The sequence below is a fragment of the Echinops telfairi genome, unplaced genomic scaffold, assembly GCF_000313985.2.
Source record: "Echinops telfairi isolate 266 unplaced genomic scaffold, ASM31398v2 ScPeMD7_5592;HRSCAF=6446, whole genome shotgun sequence".
NCBI lineage: Eukaryota > Metazoa > Chordata > Mammalia > Afrosoricida > Tenrecidae > Echinops > Echinops telfairi.
Genome location: NW_022109491.1, coordinates 40,032,026 through 40,047,430, shown reverse-complemented (window position 1 = coordinate 40,047,430; position 15,405 = coordinate 40,032,026). Strand labels below are relative to the sequence as shown.

At 40.9% G+C, this 15,405-nt stretch overlaps 2 protein-coding genes across 2 annotated transcripts in view; both read right to left on the bottom strand.

Moving 5' to 3' along the window:
- SPTLC3 (serine palmitoyltransferase long chain base subunit 3) overlaps positions 1-15,405 on the bottom strand; it is a 169,486-nt gene that overhangs the window by 29,950 nt on the left and 124,131 nt on the right. The window lies entirely within an intron of this gene.
- On the bottom strand, positions 1,709-14,034 carry LOC105979674 (cytochrome c oxidase subunit 5A, mitochondrial). The gene is made up of 2 exons (XM_030887041.2): positions 13,898-14,034; positions 1,709-2,336 (listed from the first exon to the last, which is right to left on the bottom strand). The coding sequence occupies exons 1-2, from the start codon at positions 14,032-14,034 to the stop codon at positions 1,880-1,882; spliced, it is 594 nt and encodes a 197-aa protein (XP_030742901.1). The 3' UTR covers positions 1,709-1,879.

Sequence of the window (15,405 nt, the reverse complement as noted above, 5' to 3'; positions counted from 1 at the left end):
GAGCATTCTGTTGTGTCACCTTTCTTTGGAATGGGTACAAATAGAGCTCTCCTCTAGTCAGTAGGAAGTAGCTGCTTATAAATTCCCTGGGATAGACAAGGAAGTGCTTCCATTGCTTCCCCAGCTTGTTGAAACATTTCAATTGATATTCCATGAATTCCTGGAGCCTTGTTTTCAGCTAATTTCAGCTCAGCTTGAACTTCTTCCTTCAGCACCACTGAGTCTTACTCATATGCTGCCTCTTAAAATGGTTGAATGCTGGCTAGTTCTTTTTGGTACAGTGACTCTGTATTCGTTCCATCTTCTTTTGGTGCTACTTACATCATTCAATAGTTTGCTCATATAATCTTTCAATATTTCAACTTCAAGACGATGTTTTCCTTGAGTTCTTTCAGTTTCAGATATGCTGAGTGTGTTCTTCCCTTTGGTTTTCTAACAATAGGTGTTTTTATATTTCATTATAACATTTGATATCTTCTGGAGCTGCCCTTTGACAATTTCTGTTCAGCTCTTTGACTTCATTTCTTCCGTGTGTCTTAACTATTCTATGATTAAAAGCAAGTTTTAGAGTGTCTTCTGACATGCACTTTGATTTTTCTTTGCTTTTCTGTCTTTTAACGATCTGTTGCTTTCTTCATGTATGGTATTCTTGATGTCATTCCACAGCTCATCAGATCCATTGCTATTAATGGTTAATGAGTCAAATCTTTTCTGGAGATTTCCTCGAATGCAGATAGTCTCAAAGGCATATTTAGGTTATCATGGATTTGTATTGTTTCTTCAGCTTCGAACTGAACGTACTTATGAGTAATTGATATTCTGTTTCACTGTCAGCCCTTGGCCTACTTTAGCTGCTAATATTGATTTTCTCCATCCTCTCTTCCCACATATAGAGTCAACCTGATTTCTGTGCATTCCGTCTGGAGAAGTTCATGTGTATAGTCTCCTGCTGTGCTGTTGAAAGGTATTTGCGATGATAGTCTCTGACGATGTTCTACTTCTTTTTGTGAGGTTTCCAAATTGGACAATGTTTCAGTTCTGTCCATAAGATTTTCAGGAGCTGACTCCTCACAAGTGGACAACCTATTCCCTGTTCTTAGTCTGGAATTCTGCTGAAATTTGTTCCCTGTAGGTGATCCTGCAAGCATTTGAAATAGCTTCGTGTATCATAGCAACACAAGCCACCACAGTGCAACAAACTGACAGACAAGTTAGATATTTTTTAATCTAGTGCCCTAAAGAAGGGTGTGACTCAGAACAAGCCCATCCAATTGAGCTGCTGTTTTCAGGTGCCATGGATGCAGTTCTGTTGTGTGGCGGCCCTGTGTGCAACAACAAAACGCCCTGCTCTCATTATGTGGGTGCTGGTGTGTCGATCGCTGTGCCAGTCCAGGGCGTTGAGGGGCCTTCTCTTTTGAGCTGACCTATTCTATTAAGCACGATGGCCTTCTGAAGGCACTGGTGTCTCCTGATGACCTGTCAAAAAATATGAGATCTCACTATCCTAAATTCTAAGGAGTATTCTAGCTGTACTTTGTCCCAGACAGATCTAAGAATAGCCAAAAATGTCTATGTGTTTGAATTATAATTTTCAATTTTTGATAATGACACTATTTTCTGACTTATAATGTCCCTCCTATAAGTATGTCACGCTATCCAGGATGTCTGGAAGTGTATTATGATTTCCAATAGTATTTTTTTTTTTCAGTTGAAACTCGTTTCCCTTTTATTAAGACACAAGTTATTCTTACATGGTTTGGTACTCAATAAAGGAAAACGGGTTCAAAAAGGTAATTATGTTATCTTCAGTATTTCCAGGTGACTGTTGACAAGCAAGTAGCAATACCAATAAATCCTTGGGAAGCCCGCCTGTGGGCGTTTACACTTTGTCAAGGCCCAGCTCCTCTGGAGTGGAGATTCCCAGTTCATTTAAAGTTGGTCTAAGTTCCTGGATGACATAGGGGTAGATTTCCTTATGAGGTCCTGCTTTGTCCTTAACAACCTCTAGGATGCGAACGGCACTAGCAAAATCGTTTAGGCGTCTGCACGCTCGTAAAGCAGCATCGATGATTTTTGGCTCTGGAACCAGATCATACCCAACGAGTGTGTTCATCCCTTTGCGCAATTCCCAGGCATCGATATTCGGCTTGTTAAAGTATGTCACCCAGCGAGCATCGAACTCCTCGTCTGTCTCATGAGACCCATGGGAGTAGCAGCGAATTGACAGGACAGCGGCGGCGGGGCCGGGGGCCGGGACGGAGTGCAGAAAGCCTCGAGGGCCGGCCCGCGCGGCCGCGGCGGCGCAGCGTTGGAGAGCAGCGGCACGCAGGCTAAGGCTGAAGGGAAGCCGGGTGTGAGCGCGCGGACGCTCCGGAGCTCGCGGGGGCGGGCCTCACCGATTTCCAATAGTATTAATCCTTCCCTGTTCTGATTTCACTGCCCGCGCTATTCCAGTTTCATGTCATTTAACTTTGTTCTGGGGAAGCATCGTCTTAAGGGCTCCTTAACGCTTTCATAAAGTGTATAGTATTGGGCAATTTAGTGAAACAATAATTATAATGACATTGATACCTGCTAACTGCCTTGGACTGGACTAAGTTCTGTGAAAAAGAAGGCAGATGTGGTTACAGTAAAAGCCTGACTAGTGGCCTTGAGAATCCCTATAAAAGGAAAAGAGATCTTCCTTCAGTTGTTTAGATTTAAATTTTATTCTAATAATACTACTTTTCTTCTATTTCAAGTCAAAAGTTTATTTACTGAGTCAATATGTGAAAAGGTCAAAGGTATATGTCATTCCTACAACACAGGTTTTTCGGAAAGTTTGAAGAATTAATATCTGGAACAAAAGTTAAGAACTATGACAAAGATTAGTCAGGCTTTTTACTAATCCCATTTCTTCTTCCTAGGCATATAATGAGTTAAGGTCATTTACAGATTCATTTTTGGCCAGTCAAGGTCAAAATTGAATTTGACCAATGAATGTGGGAAAATATAAATTGTGCCTTCTCCCTTAAGATTTATAGTGTCAGAAACCCTATATTGTATTGTTATGAGTCAGAATCAGATCAATGGCAGTGGGGTTGAGTTTTTCAGGCATATACCATGAAACTATTACCCATGATGCTCCATGCTCTTCAGTATTCTGGCCATAAACTACTAGGACATATATTGAAACTGGAGACATTATAAGATGGAAAGAATCTGGCCTCTTGGAAGAGAATAACTTGCCCAATGGCCACACCCATTTTAGACATTATATGAGCAAAAAATAAATTTCTATTGAGCTAAACCATTAATAAGTTGAGGGTTTTGTTCTACAGAAACGAATTTACTTTAATTATTACAGACTGTTTAAAGGACACTACAGAAATCTTTAAAGAATTCAAAATCCTAATGTCTCTCTACCTTTTGCTAGTTGTATGCTGTAAAGAGAAGCTTTAGTTTTTTCTACTAGAATTTTAGTATCTGAACCTCTCATTACTTGTTGCCAAGTATGACATTTTTTGTTTGGAAAAGACCATAAGTGCAAATTATCATTAGAATGGGGAAAGAGAGGGAGGGAGAGTGGAAAATGCCATTTTAAATATTTAAGAATCAATTTATGCCTTGCATTGTAGAAGTACACTTCAACTAGCAAAGAGGATCGGTAGTTGTCCAGTTCTCACAGATGACCTTGCGTAAGATGGCCAAGTACAAGTGGGACACTTGGATGCTATCTCCAGAAGCAATCGTAAGGAAGACATTCATTTCTCTGGGTAATTAAAGGAAAACCCCCATTATTTCCGTCTGCTATTTGGGTAGAATCCCTCCCCCACCCCAGGGGAAGAGCCTTGATTGATTTTTCCTGAGTGCCTCTGGCCTGGCTTCAGATGCCCCTCTGGGCCCCTCGGGTCTGTCTCCGGGCTGCAGCAGCTGCAGCTTTTAAAGCCCTTTTTTGCTTCTTCAGTGTTTGAGCCTCCTGGAACACCCACAGGCACAGTGCCCTCTTGGCCACCCAGCAGCGGTAGCCTTCCTGAAGCAGAGCGGGGGAGGTGTGCTCAGTGCCCAGCTCCTGGCACGTCTTCTCAAAGAGGGCACAGTTGGTTTTGGAGAGGTTTTTGCCATGATCTTATTCACCAACAACTCTTGCTTGACTTTTAGCTTCTCCTTCTTGTTAGCCATCTCCAAAGACAAGAGTCTTCTCACAACATCAGCAAGCTTCTCACCTGCAGGGATGATCTGGTGGTCTTTGAGCAATGTGGAAGGTGGTGGGTCATCTCCTTGGCTAGGCTGGATGGTGACTGCTTTCTGCGGGCGGCCTGGAGGAGGTGACCTTGTCGGCAGGCTCCACTGGGCAGAAGGAAATCTAGCCCTCCCTCCCTCTGACACCCTAAGAACTGGAATCTAGATCACTGCCTGGGTTCTGAATCTCACCCAGTGCCCGGCACACTATCTTCAGCATGCTGACTTATGACCCTGACAGGGCCCGGGCTGGCTGCTGTCTGGGTTACATGGGTGCCACCATGTTGGTTTAGCTATTTGGGAAGAATTGGCCTGAATTACCCAGTTTATTTTACTCACTTGATAAATCAACACCTCGGTATTACCACTCATCTCTTAGCTTGTAGTGGCTACCTGTTGCTGTGATGCTGGAAGCTATGGGATCAGCAAGGTCTTCAATAAACAGGTCTCAGTGGAGTTTCCAGACTAAGAAGAGGCTGGGAAGAAGGACTTGGCCACCTGGTTCTAACAAATTCGATCCATAAAAACACAAGAAACATGGAGGAGCATTCTCTGATATAGTTCTAGAATATGAGCACCTCAGGTTGAAAGACACCCCAAATGGATGTCAGAAAGATCTCTGAAACATTCGCTTACTGTAGAGTAGCAAGAATGAAAGGAAAATGAAAGATGAAATAAAACTGCTTCACAGAAAAGTTCTAAAGAGTGGCTCGAGAAGGCAAGGTAAAGAATTATAATGAAATGTGAAAAGACCTGGAGTTAGAAAATCAAGTTATGGATACATTTGCCATTTCTTAAGCTGAAGGAACTGAAGAAAACGTTCAAAGGTCAACTTGAAATAATGGCAAGATATGACAAAATAACGATATATAAATTATCAAGGGCTCATGAGGGAGGGGGCAGTGGGGAAGGAGGGGAAAAATGAGGACCTAATGCCGGGGACTTAAGTGGAGAGGAAACGTTTTGAGAATGACGAGGGCAATGAATGTACAAATGCGCTTACACAATTGATGTATGTATGGATGGTGATAAGAGTTGTATGAGCCCCTAATAAAGTGATTTAAAAAATTGAAATAATGAAGGATTTCATGGAAAAGGATTGAGTGATACAGGAAAAAACAAATAAACAAAATAATATGGAGGGAATACATTATTTTAAAAAGTCACCGTACCAAAAGAATGAGTAAATGTATAACCATTTCAAGAACCAATCTGATCAAGAATGCATGGCATCGAAGGAAGAAGTCCATACGGTATGGAGGGCATTGGTGGAATTACCAGGAATTGATGGAATACAAATTGAGATGCTTCCGTCAACAGATCCAGTGCAGCAAATGCTTGCACAGAAATAGATTGCTGCCTACAAACAACTGGATGAGATTCCTATTTGTGTTCACCCCAAAGAAAGGTGATCTGAGATAATGTGGAAATGATTGAACAGTATCATTAAATCACCAGCGGAAGATAATTCAAATATAGTTGCAAAAGTACACTGACAAAGAACTACTAGATATTTAAGTTCTATTCAGCAAAGGATAAAGAGCGCGAGATATCACTGATGCTATGTGCTGGAATAAGGTGAAGGAGAGAAGACTGGGAAGATGTTTACCTGTGTTTTAGTGACTATACCCAGGCATTATATCGAGTAGTTCATAACAAAATATGGACAAACATTGGGAACATTTAACTATGCTCCTTTAGAAGGTGTACATGACCCAGTAAGTCATTTGCACAAACAAGAGGATACAGTGTAACTTTAAATCAGGAAATGCACTTCAGTGGTGCATCCTTTAGTCATACGTAGTCAACAAGTATAAATGGCCTTAGAAACTGGATGATGTGAAGAAGAAGAATGTGCCATCAGGATTTGAGGTAGACTCATTAACAACCTGTTGTTAATATTAATAAAAGCAGTTTTAACTCAGACAGACTCATTTTGGGTTTCAGAATATTTGCATCTCTATTTATTGTACCAGTCACGACTAGTCAGTTGATTACACCTCAGAATGACCCTACAGGACAGAGTGGAACTTCTGTGGGTTTCGGAGGCTGTAAATCTTTATGGGAACAGAAAGTCTCATCTTTCTCTTCAAAGGAGCTGGTGGGCTTGAACAGCTGAACTTTGGGTTAGCAGTCAAACACATAACCCACTATGCCATCAACGCCCTTTATTTATTGAATAGTAACTCTTATTTCTAGAGCCCTTTTAAGATAACAAATTGGAATTGTCTGCTATTCAGTTCCTAATAAAGGTAAAAATTCCAAGTTCATGTAATTTTCACTGTTCAAAAAAATCTTTAAATCAAAAAGCACCATGTGCAGTATAACATGACCTAAATATTTCATACAGTACAAACTACTTTACATGAAGCCAACATGACTTCACCATATCTCAAGCTAGCTAATCCTATATTAAAATATCCTGAAGATTGGTCTATGGCATAAGTTCTCTATCCCGAAAATGAGAGCCCATAGGGATAAAGTGGTGTCATTTTTTAAAAAAATCAGCAGAAACAAATCTAACATTTAAAGCACTAACATGTGTGCTGGTCAGTGCAATTTTGTTTTTATTTTTAAATGGATATGAATTTCTTTAACAGAATATGTGGGTTTTTTTCTTTTGCTGGTTGCTTTTTTTATAAAATGAAGAGTTATATGTAGTCCACAGAGCTTCTCATCGAAAAGAAGCAGGGTTTTTCTGTAAAGAGAAAAACACTCCATTTCATTTTAGATAAGCAATGCCACTTTTAATAGGGGCATTGTAACATAATCAAGGCGGATTTTTAAAAAGCACCTTACATTCAGGAATACAGAACTTTTCCCCAGTGAACCACACTCAAAGGAAAAGAGAAGAGTAATCCAATTAGATGAAGAGGCTCATTCTCTAGCCATTCCCAAGGCAGCCTGTGTAGGTTTAAACAGAATTCTTAAGCATGGGTAACACGCTTACCACAGTGGGATGTTTTGAATACGCCTCAAGTGATCCAAAGAATGAAAATTCAGAATGATCTGATGAAAGGAGGCACTCTGTTTGTGAACACTTCTTTTTAATATTTCCTCCTCAGAACATGAGCAGCTACCATGTGCTTACTTTCTAAAGGGCAAAGGAAGGCCCATTTGCAGAATAATTCCTGGTACTAGTGCAATGGCCAACGGAATTTAGCTTTAAGTTACAAACTCAGTTTCCCATTTTTCAGTTACTGACCTTCTTATCGAAATTCGTCAGAATTTGGGTTCACGTTCTCTGATAGGCTTTTTTTTTCTACCTTTAAAGAAAATTGAGGTAGCTTTCTTCATTTTCAACAGAACTTATATATGAGCAATTGATGGCTTGTTCCACAGTTAGCCCGGGCTCATTTTGGCTGCATCTGTTGGGCTTCTGCATAGTTTATTCTCACAGATGGAGTCAATTTGATTCCTGTGGCACATGCATTTCCTGAAGGCAAGAAGCTCCGGCTCCTCTGTCATCAACACATTTACAGGTGTTGCAGAACAGAGGTGAAGTCCATGCAGAGCCACCATTTGTGCAGTTGAAAAGCATATTTACAATGAAGCAGTCATTGGCCTTGCAAAATTTTATCATGTGATCATTTGCATTTCTATCCCGAGGTCATATTTTTCAAATATGGTTCCTTCCTCTTTGTTTCCAAGTTTTGCATTCCAATTGCCAGTAATTATCAGCGGATCTTGATCGCATGCTCCATCAACTTCAGACTGGAGAAGTTGGTATTCTTGGATTTCTTCATCATTAGCTTTAGTGGCTAATGCCTACCTTTCGGTAATAGTTGTATTAACTGGATTTAATTGGGTATAAATTATCATAGACAGTATTGTACTTCAAGATAGATTTTGAAAGGTTCTTTTTGACAATGAATGTGACACCATTCCTTTTGTATTTGTCATTCATAGTATAGAACACCATAGGCTTGTCCAATTCAAAGTGGTCAATGTCAGTCCATTTCAATTCATTAATTCACACGGTATTGATCTTTATATGTTCCATTTCATGTTTAATGACTTCCATATTCCTATATTCATACTTCATTCATAGCATGTTCTGATTATTAAAAGATGCTTGAAGCCATTTCTTCTGTTTTTGAGTCATGCCAACAGCAAATGAACTTTTCAAGAGCTTTACTCCATGAATATCATTATAGTTGACGCTCCTGTAAAAGAGGCAGCTCTTCCTCAGTCATATTTTAGTCTCTTCCATCCGGCGGGGCATCTTCCAGAATTGCACTTGCCAGTGCGCTGCAGCTGTTCACAAGGCTTTCTTTCAGTGGCGAATCCCTCAGGAATTGATAGGCAATACTTCTTTGTAGTTTATTCTGAGTTTGCTGCTTCACTGAAATCTGTTCACCTTAGGCCACCCTGCTTGTGTTTGAAGTATTCGTGATATTGTTCCCAGTATCACAGCAACTTGAAAGCCCTCAAGATATTACAAACTGCCAGGCAAGTGGGAGTTTTTGTGCCAGATACCTATTATCAAATTAAGTGATATGATTTTTAATGTTGCAATGAGTTTTAATGACTTTACATACTTCAACAAGTTATGTGAAAGCATAGGTTTAACGGAGAACCTGCTTTTAGGGCCCATGCATTTCTGGATATCAAAATATTCAGAGGTGTTGTGGAGGAACAGGTGAGATACTTGCAGCAACGGAGTGGACTGAGATGTTGAATGACAGTGGTTTAAAGAAGCGGATGAAATTGTACAAAAACGCAAAGTGACTTTTAGGGACAGGTGTATGACAATTTAAGTTATTAATGGCATTCTAATTACCATGTGCTTTGAAACCTGTGCTATCTGGTTTTTCTGAATCTCAGAAGTCTCCCCCACCTTTGATTGGGTGCAGCTTACCACTTTTTTGTCATTCGCTATTAGTGAAAAAATATTTGAGTCCTTTTCGCTAACTGGTTTCCACCTGACACTGTTTCTAGCCATTGTAGGTTTTACTATAAATGTTATGAGCAAAACTAGACATGAACACAGACAAGAATTCTAAGGAAAATGATCAAGTCCAATTGCTCAGGTGGCTGACATAAAATATTCAGAGACTGTGCTTAACTTTTAATGAAAAGAATATGCTGAACAGGTATTTATCAGCACTCTGCTTTACAACAAATACACAGCCAGCACCTAACTCATTTCTTATCAATGCAAGTGGGAAATTAAGATTGAAGGCCGGTAATGTGCCAGGCGCTGGGGATATAAACATGATGATCTCTAGCCAGAAGAAAACTATACTCTATTTGTGCATCATGGGAGAGTTAGAATAGCTTCAAGGTCATTATAGACCTGTGGGTCTCCTAGTGTGGTTTTCAACCTGGACCAGAATTGTCAACATAGCCTGAGAACTTCACAGTTTTGAATCAGAAACTCTTTGGGGTAGGCGATTCTGATGCCAATTCCTATTTGAAGACCACATTATATATGAAGGAAAGAACGTAAATGAGGGCACTTGTGTCAAGGGAAAAGTAAATAGACTAGAGGATGAGATTATGAGAAATACCTCAAAAGATGGAGGAAGAATAGACAAAGAATAAGAGGAAAACAAAGAAGAGAATCTCCTTAACTCTGGATAAGAAGTCGCTTCAGAGAGGGACAACTCTGACCAGTAGCTATATGCTGCCCAGAGGTCAAATTGAATTGGATCAGGGAGGGACAACTAAAGAGCTGGCCAGGAGTGAGCTAGAGGAAGCAGGGTCTGGGGGCTTCCGGCAGAGAACCGGCTGAAGGAATGAGAAACCGAGTGGGAAATGAGTTGGAAGCAGGGGGAGAAGGCCACTTCGTGAGATGATTTGCAGGAATGGCAGGGTTAAGACTCAGTGGCTGTTTGAAGAAGCATGGTGTAAGGGAGACCTTTTATTATAAGGTAAATTGGACAAGTGCTGAGAAGAGTTGACAAGAGGTCTGTGCCTTCAGAAAATATAAAGAGAAAGAATCAAAGACAGCAATATAAAGATGAAAGGGTTTTTCAGTTACTGAAATAAGGGGGAAAGAAAATGATTCCATAATTCAACAAATACCAAATCTATACTTGCTGGACACTGCTGAAAATCTGTACTTACTGGGCATTTAAAAATCAGTTTATTGGGGGCTCATACAGCTCTTATCACAATCCATACATACATCCACTGTGTCGAGCACATTTGTACATTTGTTGCCATCATCATTTTCAAAACACTTTGGTTCTACTTGAGCCCTTGGCATCAGCTCTCCTTTCCCCCACTTCCTCACACACGCACACACCCGCTCACAAATCCTTGATAATTTAAGAATTATTATTTTTTTCCTGTCTTACACTGTCTGAAGTCTCCCTTCACCCACTTTTCTGTTGTAAATCCCCCAGGGAGGGGATTATATGTAGATAATTGTGATCAGTGCCCCCCTTCTCCCCCCACCTTTCTCTCCTGGTATCACTACTCTCATTATTGGTCCTGAGAGGTTCATCTGTCCTGGATCCCCTGTGTTTCCAGTTCTTATCTGTATACCCAGGTATATGCTCTGGTCTAGCTGGATTTGTAAGGTAGAATTGGGATCATGATAGTGGTGGGGAGAAAGCAGTAAAGAACTAGAAGAAAGTTGTGTTTCATCAGTGCTATACTGCATCCTGACTAGCTCGTCTCTTCCTTCCTTGTGACCCTTCTGTAAGGGGATGTCCAATTGTCTACAGATGGGCTTTGGGTCTCCACACTGCACTCCCCCTCATTCACAATGATATAATTTTTGTTGTTGTTGTTCTGGGTCTTTGATGTCTGATACCTGATCCTATGAACACCTCATGATCACACAGACTGGTGTGCTGCTTCCCTGTGGACTTTGTTGCTTCTCAGCTAGATGGCTGCTTGTTTATTTTCAAGTCTTTAAGACCCCAGATGCTATATCTTTTGATAGCTGGGCACCATCATCTTTCTTCATCACATTTGATATGTACCCGATTCTTCTTCAGCGATAATATCGGGAAGGTGGGCATCATGGAATGCCCGGTCATTAAAACAAAGTGTTTTTGCATTGAGGGAGTACTTGAGTAGAGGCTCAATGTCTGTCTGCTACCTTGGTACTTAACATATACATATATGTACATAGATCTATTTCCCTATCCTTATATATATATTTACATATGTACATGCCTGTATTTAGACCTCTATAAATGCCCTTTACCTCCTAGTTCTTTCCTCTATTTCATCTTACTTTCCTCTTGTGCTGGGCATTGTTCTTATGTAATGGTCTAAATATATAAAATACTTGTTCTCTCAAAGTATATGTTTTTGTGAGGGTAGATAAAGGATAAGGTGATACATATATAATTTGTCAGGTTGTCTTAATGTTATGAAGAAAACTCAGTAAGGTGAGGTGATTAAGGGACAAGGAAGGTATGCTATGGAGAATAGTGAGACTTCCTAAAAAGGCTGAACTTGTGTGAGTCAGGGGACCATGCAGGTATAGCTCAGTGCTAGAGACCAGGTGCAAAGAGCCTTCATCAGCATCTGTGCTGGATGCTTTACAAAAAGTGAGGAGGCCAACTGTCTAAAGTGAACTCCCAAAGTGACTGATAGAAAACGTGGAGGACCACAGCAGGAGAAGTCCTGAAAGACAGTTTGAGGTCGCTTTGGAGTAAAATGAGAAGTGATGGAAAGCTCAGAGCACAGGCTGGACAAGGTCCGGATTACTTTTTTTCAAAGACAGTTTTAGTTGCTGTGGAGAACAAGTTATAAAAGCTCAAGAACATAAATGGAGAGAAAGAGGAGAAGGCTGTGTTCTATTCATCCAAGTGGAAGTTGAAGGAGGTGGTGGTGAAGTTGGGACATCTGATGAGAATTTCAATACACAGGGGGTCCTCAAAATGTTTATGGAAATAATCCATTATCCATTTTGTCTATACCTTTTTAAAGCCCGTGTGTGTGTGTGTGTGTGTGTGTGTGTGTGTGTGTGTGAAAGGAAGTGCCACATGATTTCTTGGTAGAGTTAGGTGTAAGGTCTGAGAGAAGAGATGACTGCATGCATGGTGGATAAAAGGGTTTTATAAGTTGGAGGTGTAAAAAAAGCAAGGAATTAAACATAATGTAGTTGCTAGGTGCTACTGAATGGTAATCTTTATTGAGTTCATAATGTTCTTTAGAAGTGGGGATGGTGAAATTTCAATTTTATTTGGACATATCATCAGGAAAGGCCAACTGCTGTTTGGTCAATGGCCACCGAAAATGAGGAAAATCTTCAATGAGATGGGTTGATATAATACCCACCAAAAATTGACTCAAACATACCGGCAGCCATGAAGATGGCAAGGCTGGGTCTTGTTTCCTTGTTATGCATAAAGTCAATATCATTAGTCATTGCCAACTTGATGGCGCATAACCACAATAATAAGACTATCGAGCATTTTGCCACGTCACACAAATACATACACATGGGCTTCACAATTTTGTGGAAAAATTGATCAATTAAAATATAATGGAATTTCCATGAATTTTTAAGCCATCTCTCTCTCTCTCTCTCTCTCACACACACACACACACACACACACACACACACACACACACTCTAACCCTTCTTACAACTCGAGTTTGTGAAGAAGTAATTAAGCTTAATCAATTTAGATTAGAACAAGAAGTCATAGGGCTAGGGAGTGGCATATGGTGGGTTGTCCCCCCACCCCCCAAGGCTGGCTCCTGAGCACATAGCCTTAACCCCCCACATGACTTCACCTCTGTTTTCTTTGTAAAAAGGCAGGTTGCCCAGAGTTGGTGAAAGAGTGGAAGGGCATAGCCTCGTCTGAGAGTTCAGAGAGGAGGTTGACAGATTGCTAAAAAAATGTGCATCCAGGACATCCTCGAAAAGTACAACGGCAACTGCTTTCTTTAGGGCAGTCATTTGTTTGTGTGGGTTGGGGCTCATCTTCCTGTGGCTGCTGTGCCATGTCTATATGAAGACAGTAACCGAGCAGCAGTCATTCTGGATCTTTTCGAAAGTGATACCAATCGCTGAGAGACCCTGATAGCGGAGAAGTCCTTTGACTTACCACAATTGGTGTGTAGCTGATGCCCAGTTCCAAGTTCTAAGACATAAACTTCCCTCTGATCTTATGCAGCATAAACACTGACTTGAAATATAGTAGGTCGGTGGGATGGAAGTTGAGTCATGACATATTTATTAAGGTGGGCACTGAGTTTGACACTCATAGGTATGCCAAATTAATTCAAGACACATTGCTTGGCCTTCGGGGTCTTATAGTATTGGTTTGGCTAGGAAGGACCACCCAACATTCATGAGGATTGAGAAATCAAATCTCGGCTTTGGGCTTGCTGTGCTGCATGGAGCTGCCAGGCAGGGGATGAACAGGGCCTTGGCGCATATGGAATGCACATGCAGCGGCGGCTCTCAGCCTGTAAGCATGAACTCCGTGAGCCTCCTGGCTCACAGAGGGAAGGTCGCTGTTTGTGCATAAACACTGTCACTTCACCAGTCCTGCTAGTTCATCTTGGAACCTTGGCACGAAAAGAACACTGACCTTTTCCCTGCAGCCTGCTTTCCTCTGAAGCTTTGCATTGCAGATTAAAGGGATGACATTCATCAAGGAACAGATCTGGCCAACTGCTCCCCAATCTCAACTGGAAACCAAGCCTACAAAGAGCTAGGCTCCTCTTTTTCAAACCCCGTTAAGGCAGCTCTCACGTGACCACATTGCATCTCTGAGCTTCGGGCAACTTTACCCTGAGAGCAAGTGTATGTAAGCAGAAATGGGTGAGCTGGGACAGCCTCCCCAGTCTGTCCTTGTTACTTAAAGCAGGCATAGTCACAAAGGAGGTCATCTCGACAATCCACTGTGTGCCTTTGAATTCTTCAAAAGAGGTACCGGAACGATTGACCTGAAAGCTGGCTAATGATTCTGTCGATTGTCTTTTCTATCATTTTATTCAGGCCTTTGACAAACAATTGTCCTATCTTCCTCACTGGAGCGCCTACATCTAAAAAAACACGCTTCACACATAGCCCTTCTCTATGTGTGCTTGCATGTTTTCTCCTAAAATGAAAAAGAGAAGAATATCAGCAACTTTGGGGGGAAAAAGCAGCAACAGAGTGGTGATTTAAATCTACAGGGCTAAAGAGAGAATGAAGAAAATGCCCCCCCTCCAAAAAAATTGACAATAGACAACCACCCAGAGCACTGTGGTATCTTTAAATCGAGTACTGTGCCTTGAAGCACACATAATCCAAGCATACTGAATGTTCAGCGTATAGTAAATCCCTGCGATATGAACATCCAGTGTACAGACTTTTCCTTGTCTTTCTACAGTATGCAAATTGGCCCTCACTGTGAAATCATTGAACTAACCTCTACTCACAACAAGTTCTTTAATATAAGTTAATGTGCTGGACGTACAGCTTTTAAATAATTGAGTAGGCTTTGGGCTTTTTGTTACACTGATGTGAGGCTAAATAAGAACCATATGCACCTGTTCCGACCTACCTATACATTTGACTTAAAGACACACGTAGTAAAGCACCTTATTTTTAACCCAGGGGCTGTCTGGTTTCTAGACACAATTTAAAGTATTTTTTATGGATTAATTTACCTAATTTTCATAATACTATTTAACTCAGCTTCCAGCCAGGAGAACCGAACATGGAGACGGTAAACAACTTGTTTAAGATGGAACAGGTATGTGACTTACTTAAGACTAGCAAGTACAGTGGTGCGCCACCTAAAATCTATTCAGACAACATACATCTGCTATTCCAGAGGCTTGTAATAGAGTTCAGAAACTCCACTGGGAGAATAGGATACAATAGCTACTTTCATGCAACATGTTCATCTCTTGCATACAAAGTGTACATATATAACCTAGCATACATATATCGCAATAGTCATAAAAACACTTAGGATGCTAGCTTATATGTGTACTGCACTTGCTATCAAAAACTTTTACCCCAGAAGATCTTATGCTTGAATTCACAGGCAGTAGCATCCACTCTCGTGTGTCGTGTATCTTTTGAATGTTGTAGCATTAGCTCTCTTTAGAACGTATCCGTTTCCATGCACGGCAAACCCCGTGCGAGCTCTAGCAACAGCAAGAGGCAAAGGAGAAGTTTCTATTTGGAAGTTAAACAAAAGCTTATTAAATAACCAGAAGGCAGAAAATAAATGAATGCTACAGCTTGACGCCGAGCCCTGTTGTACT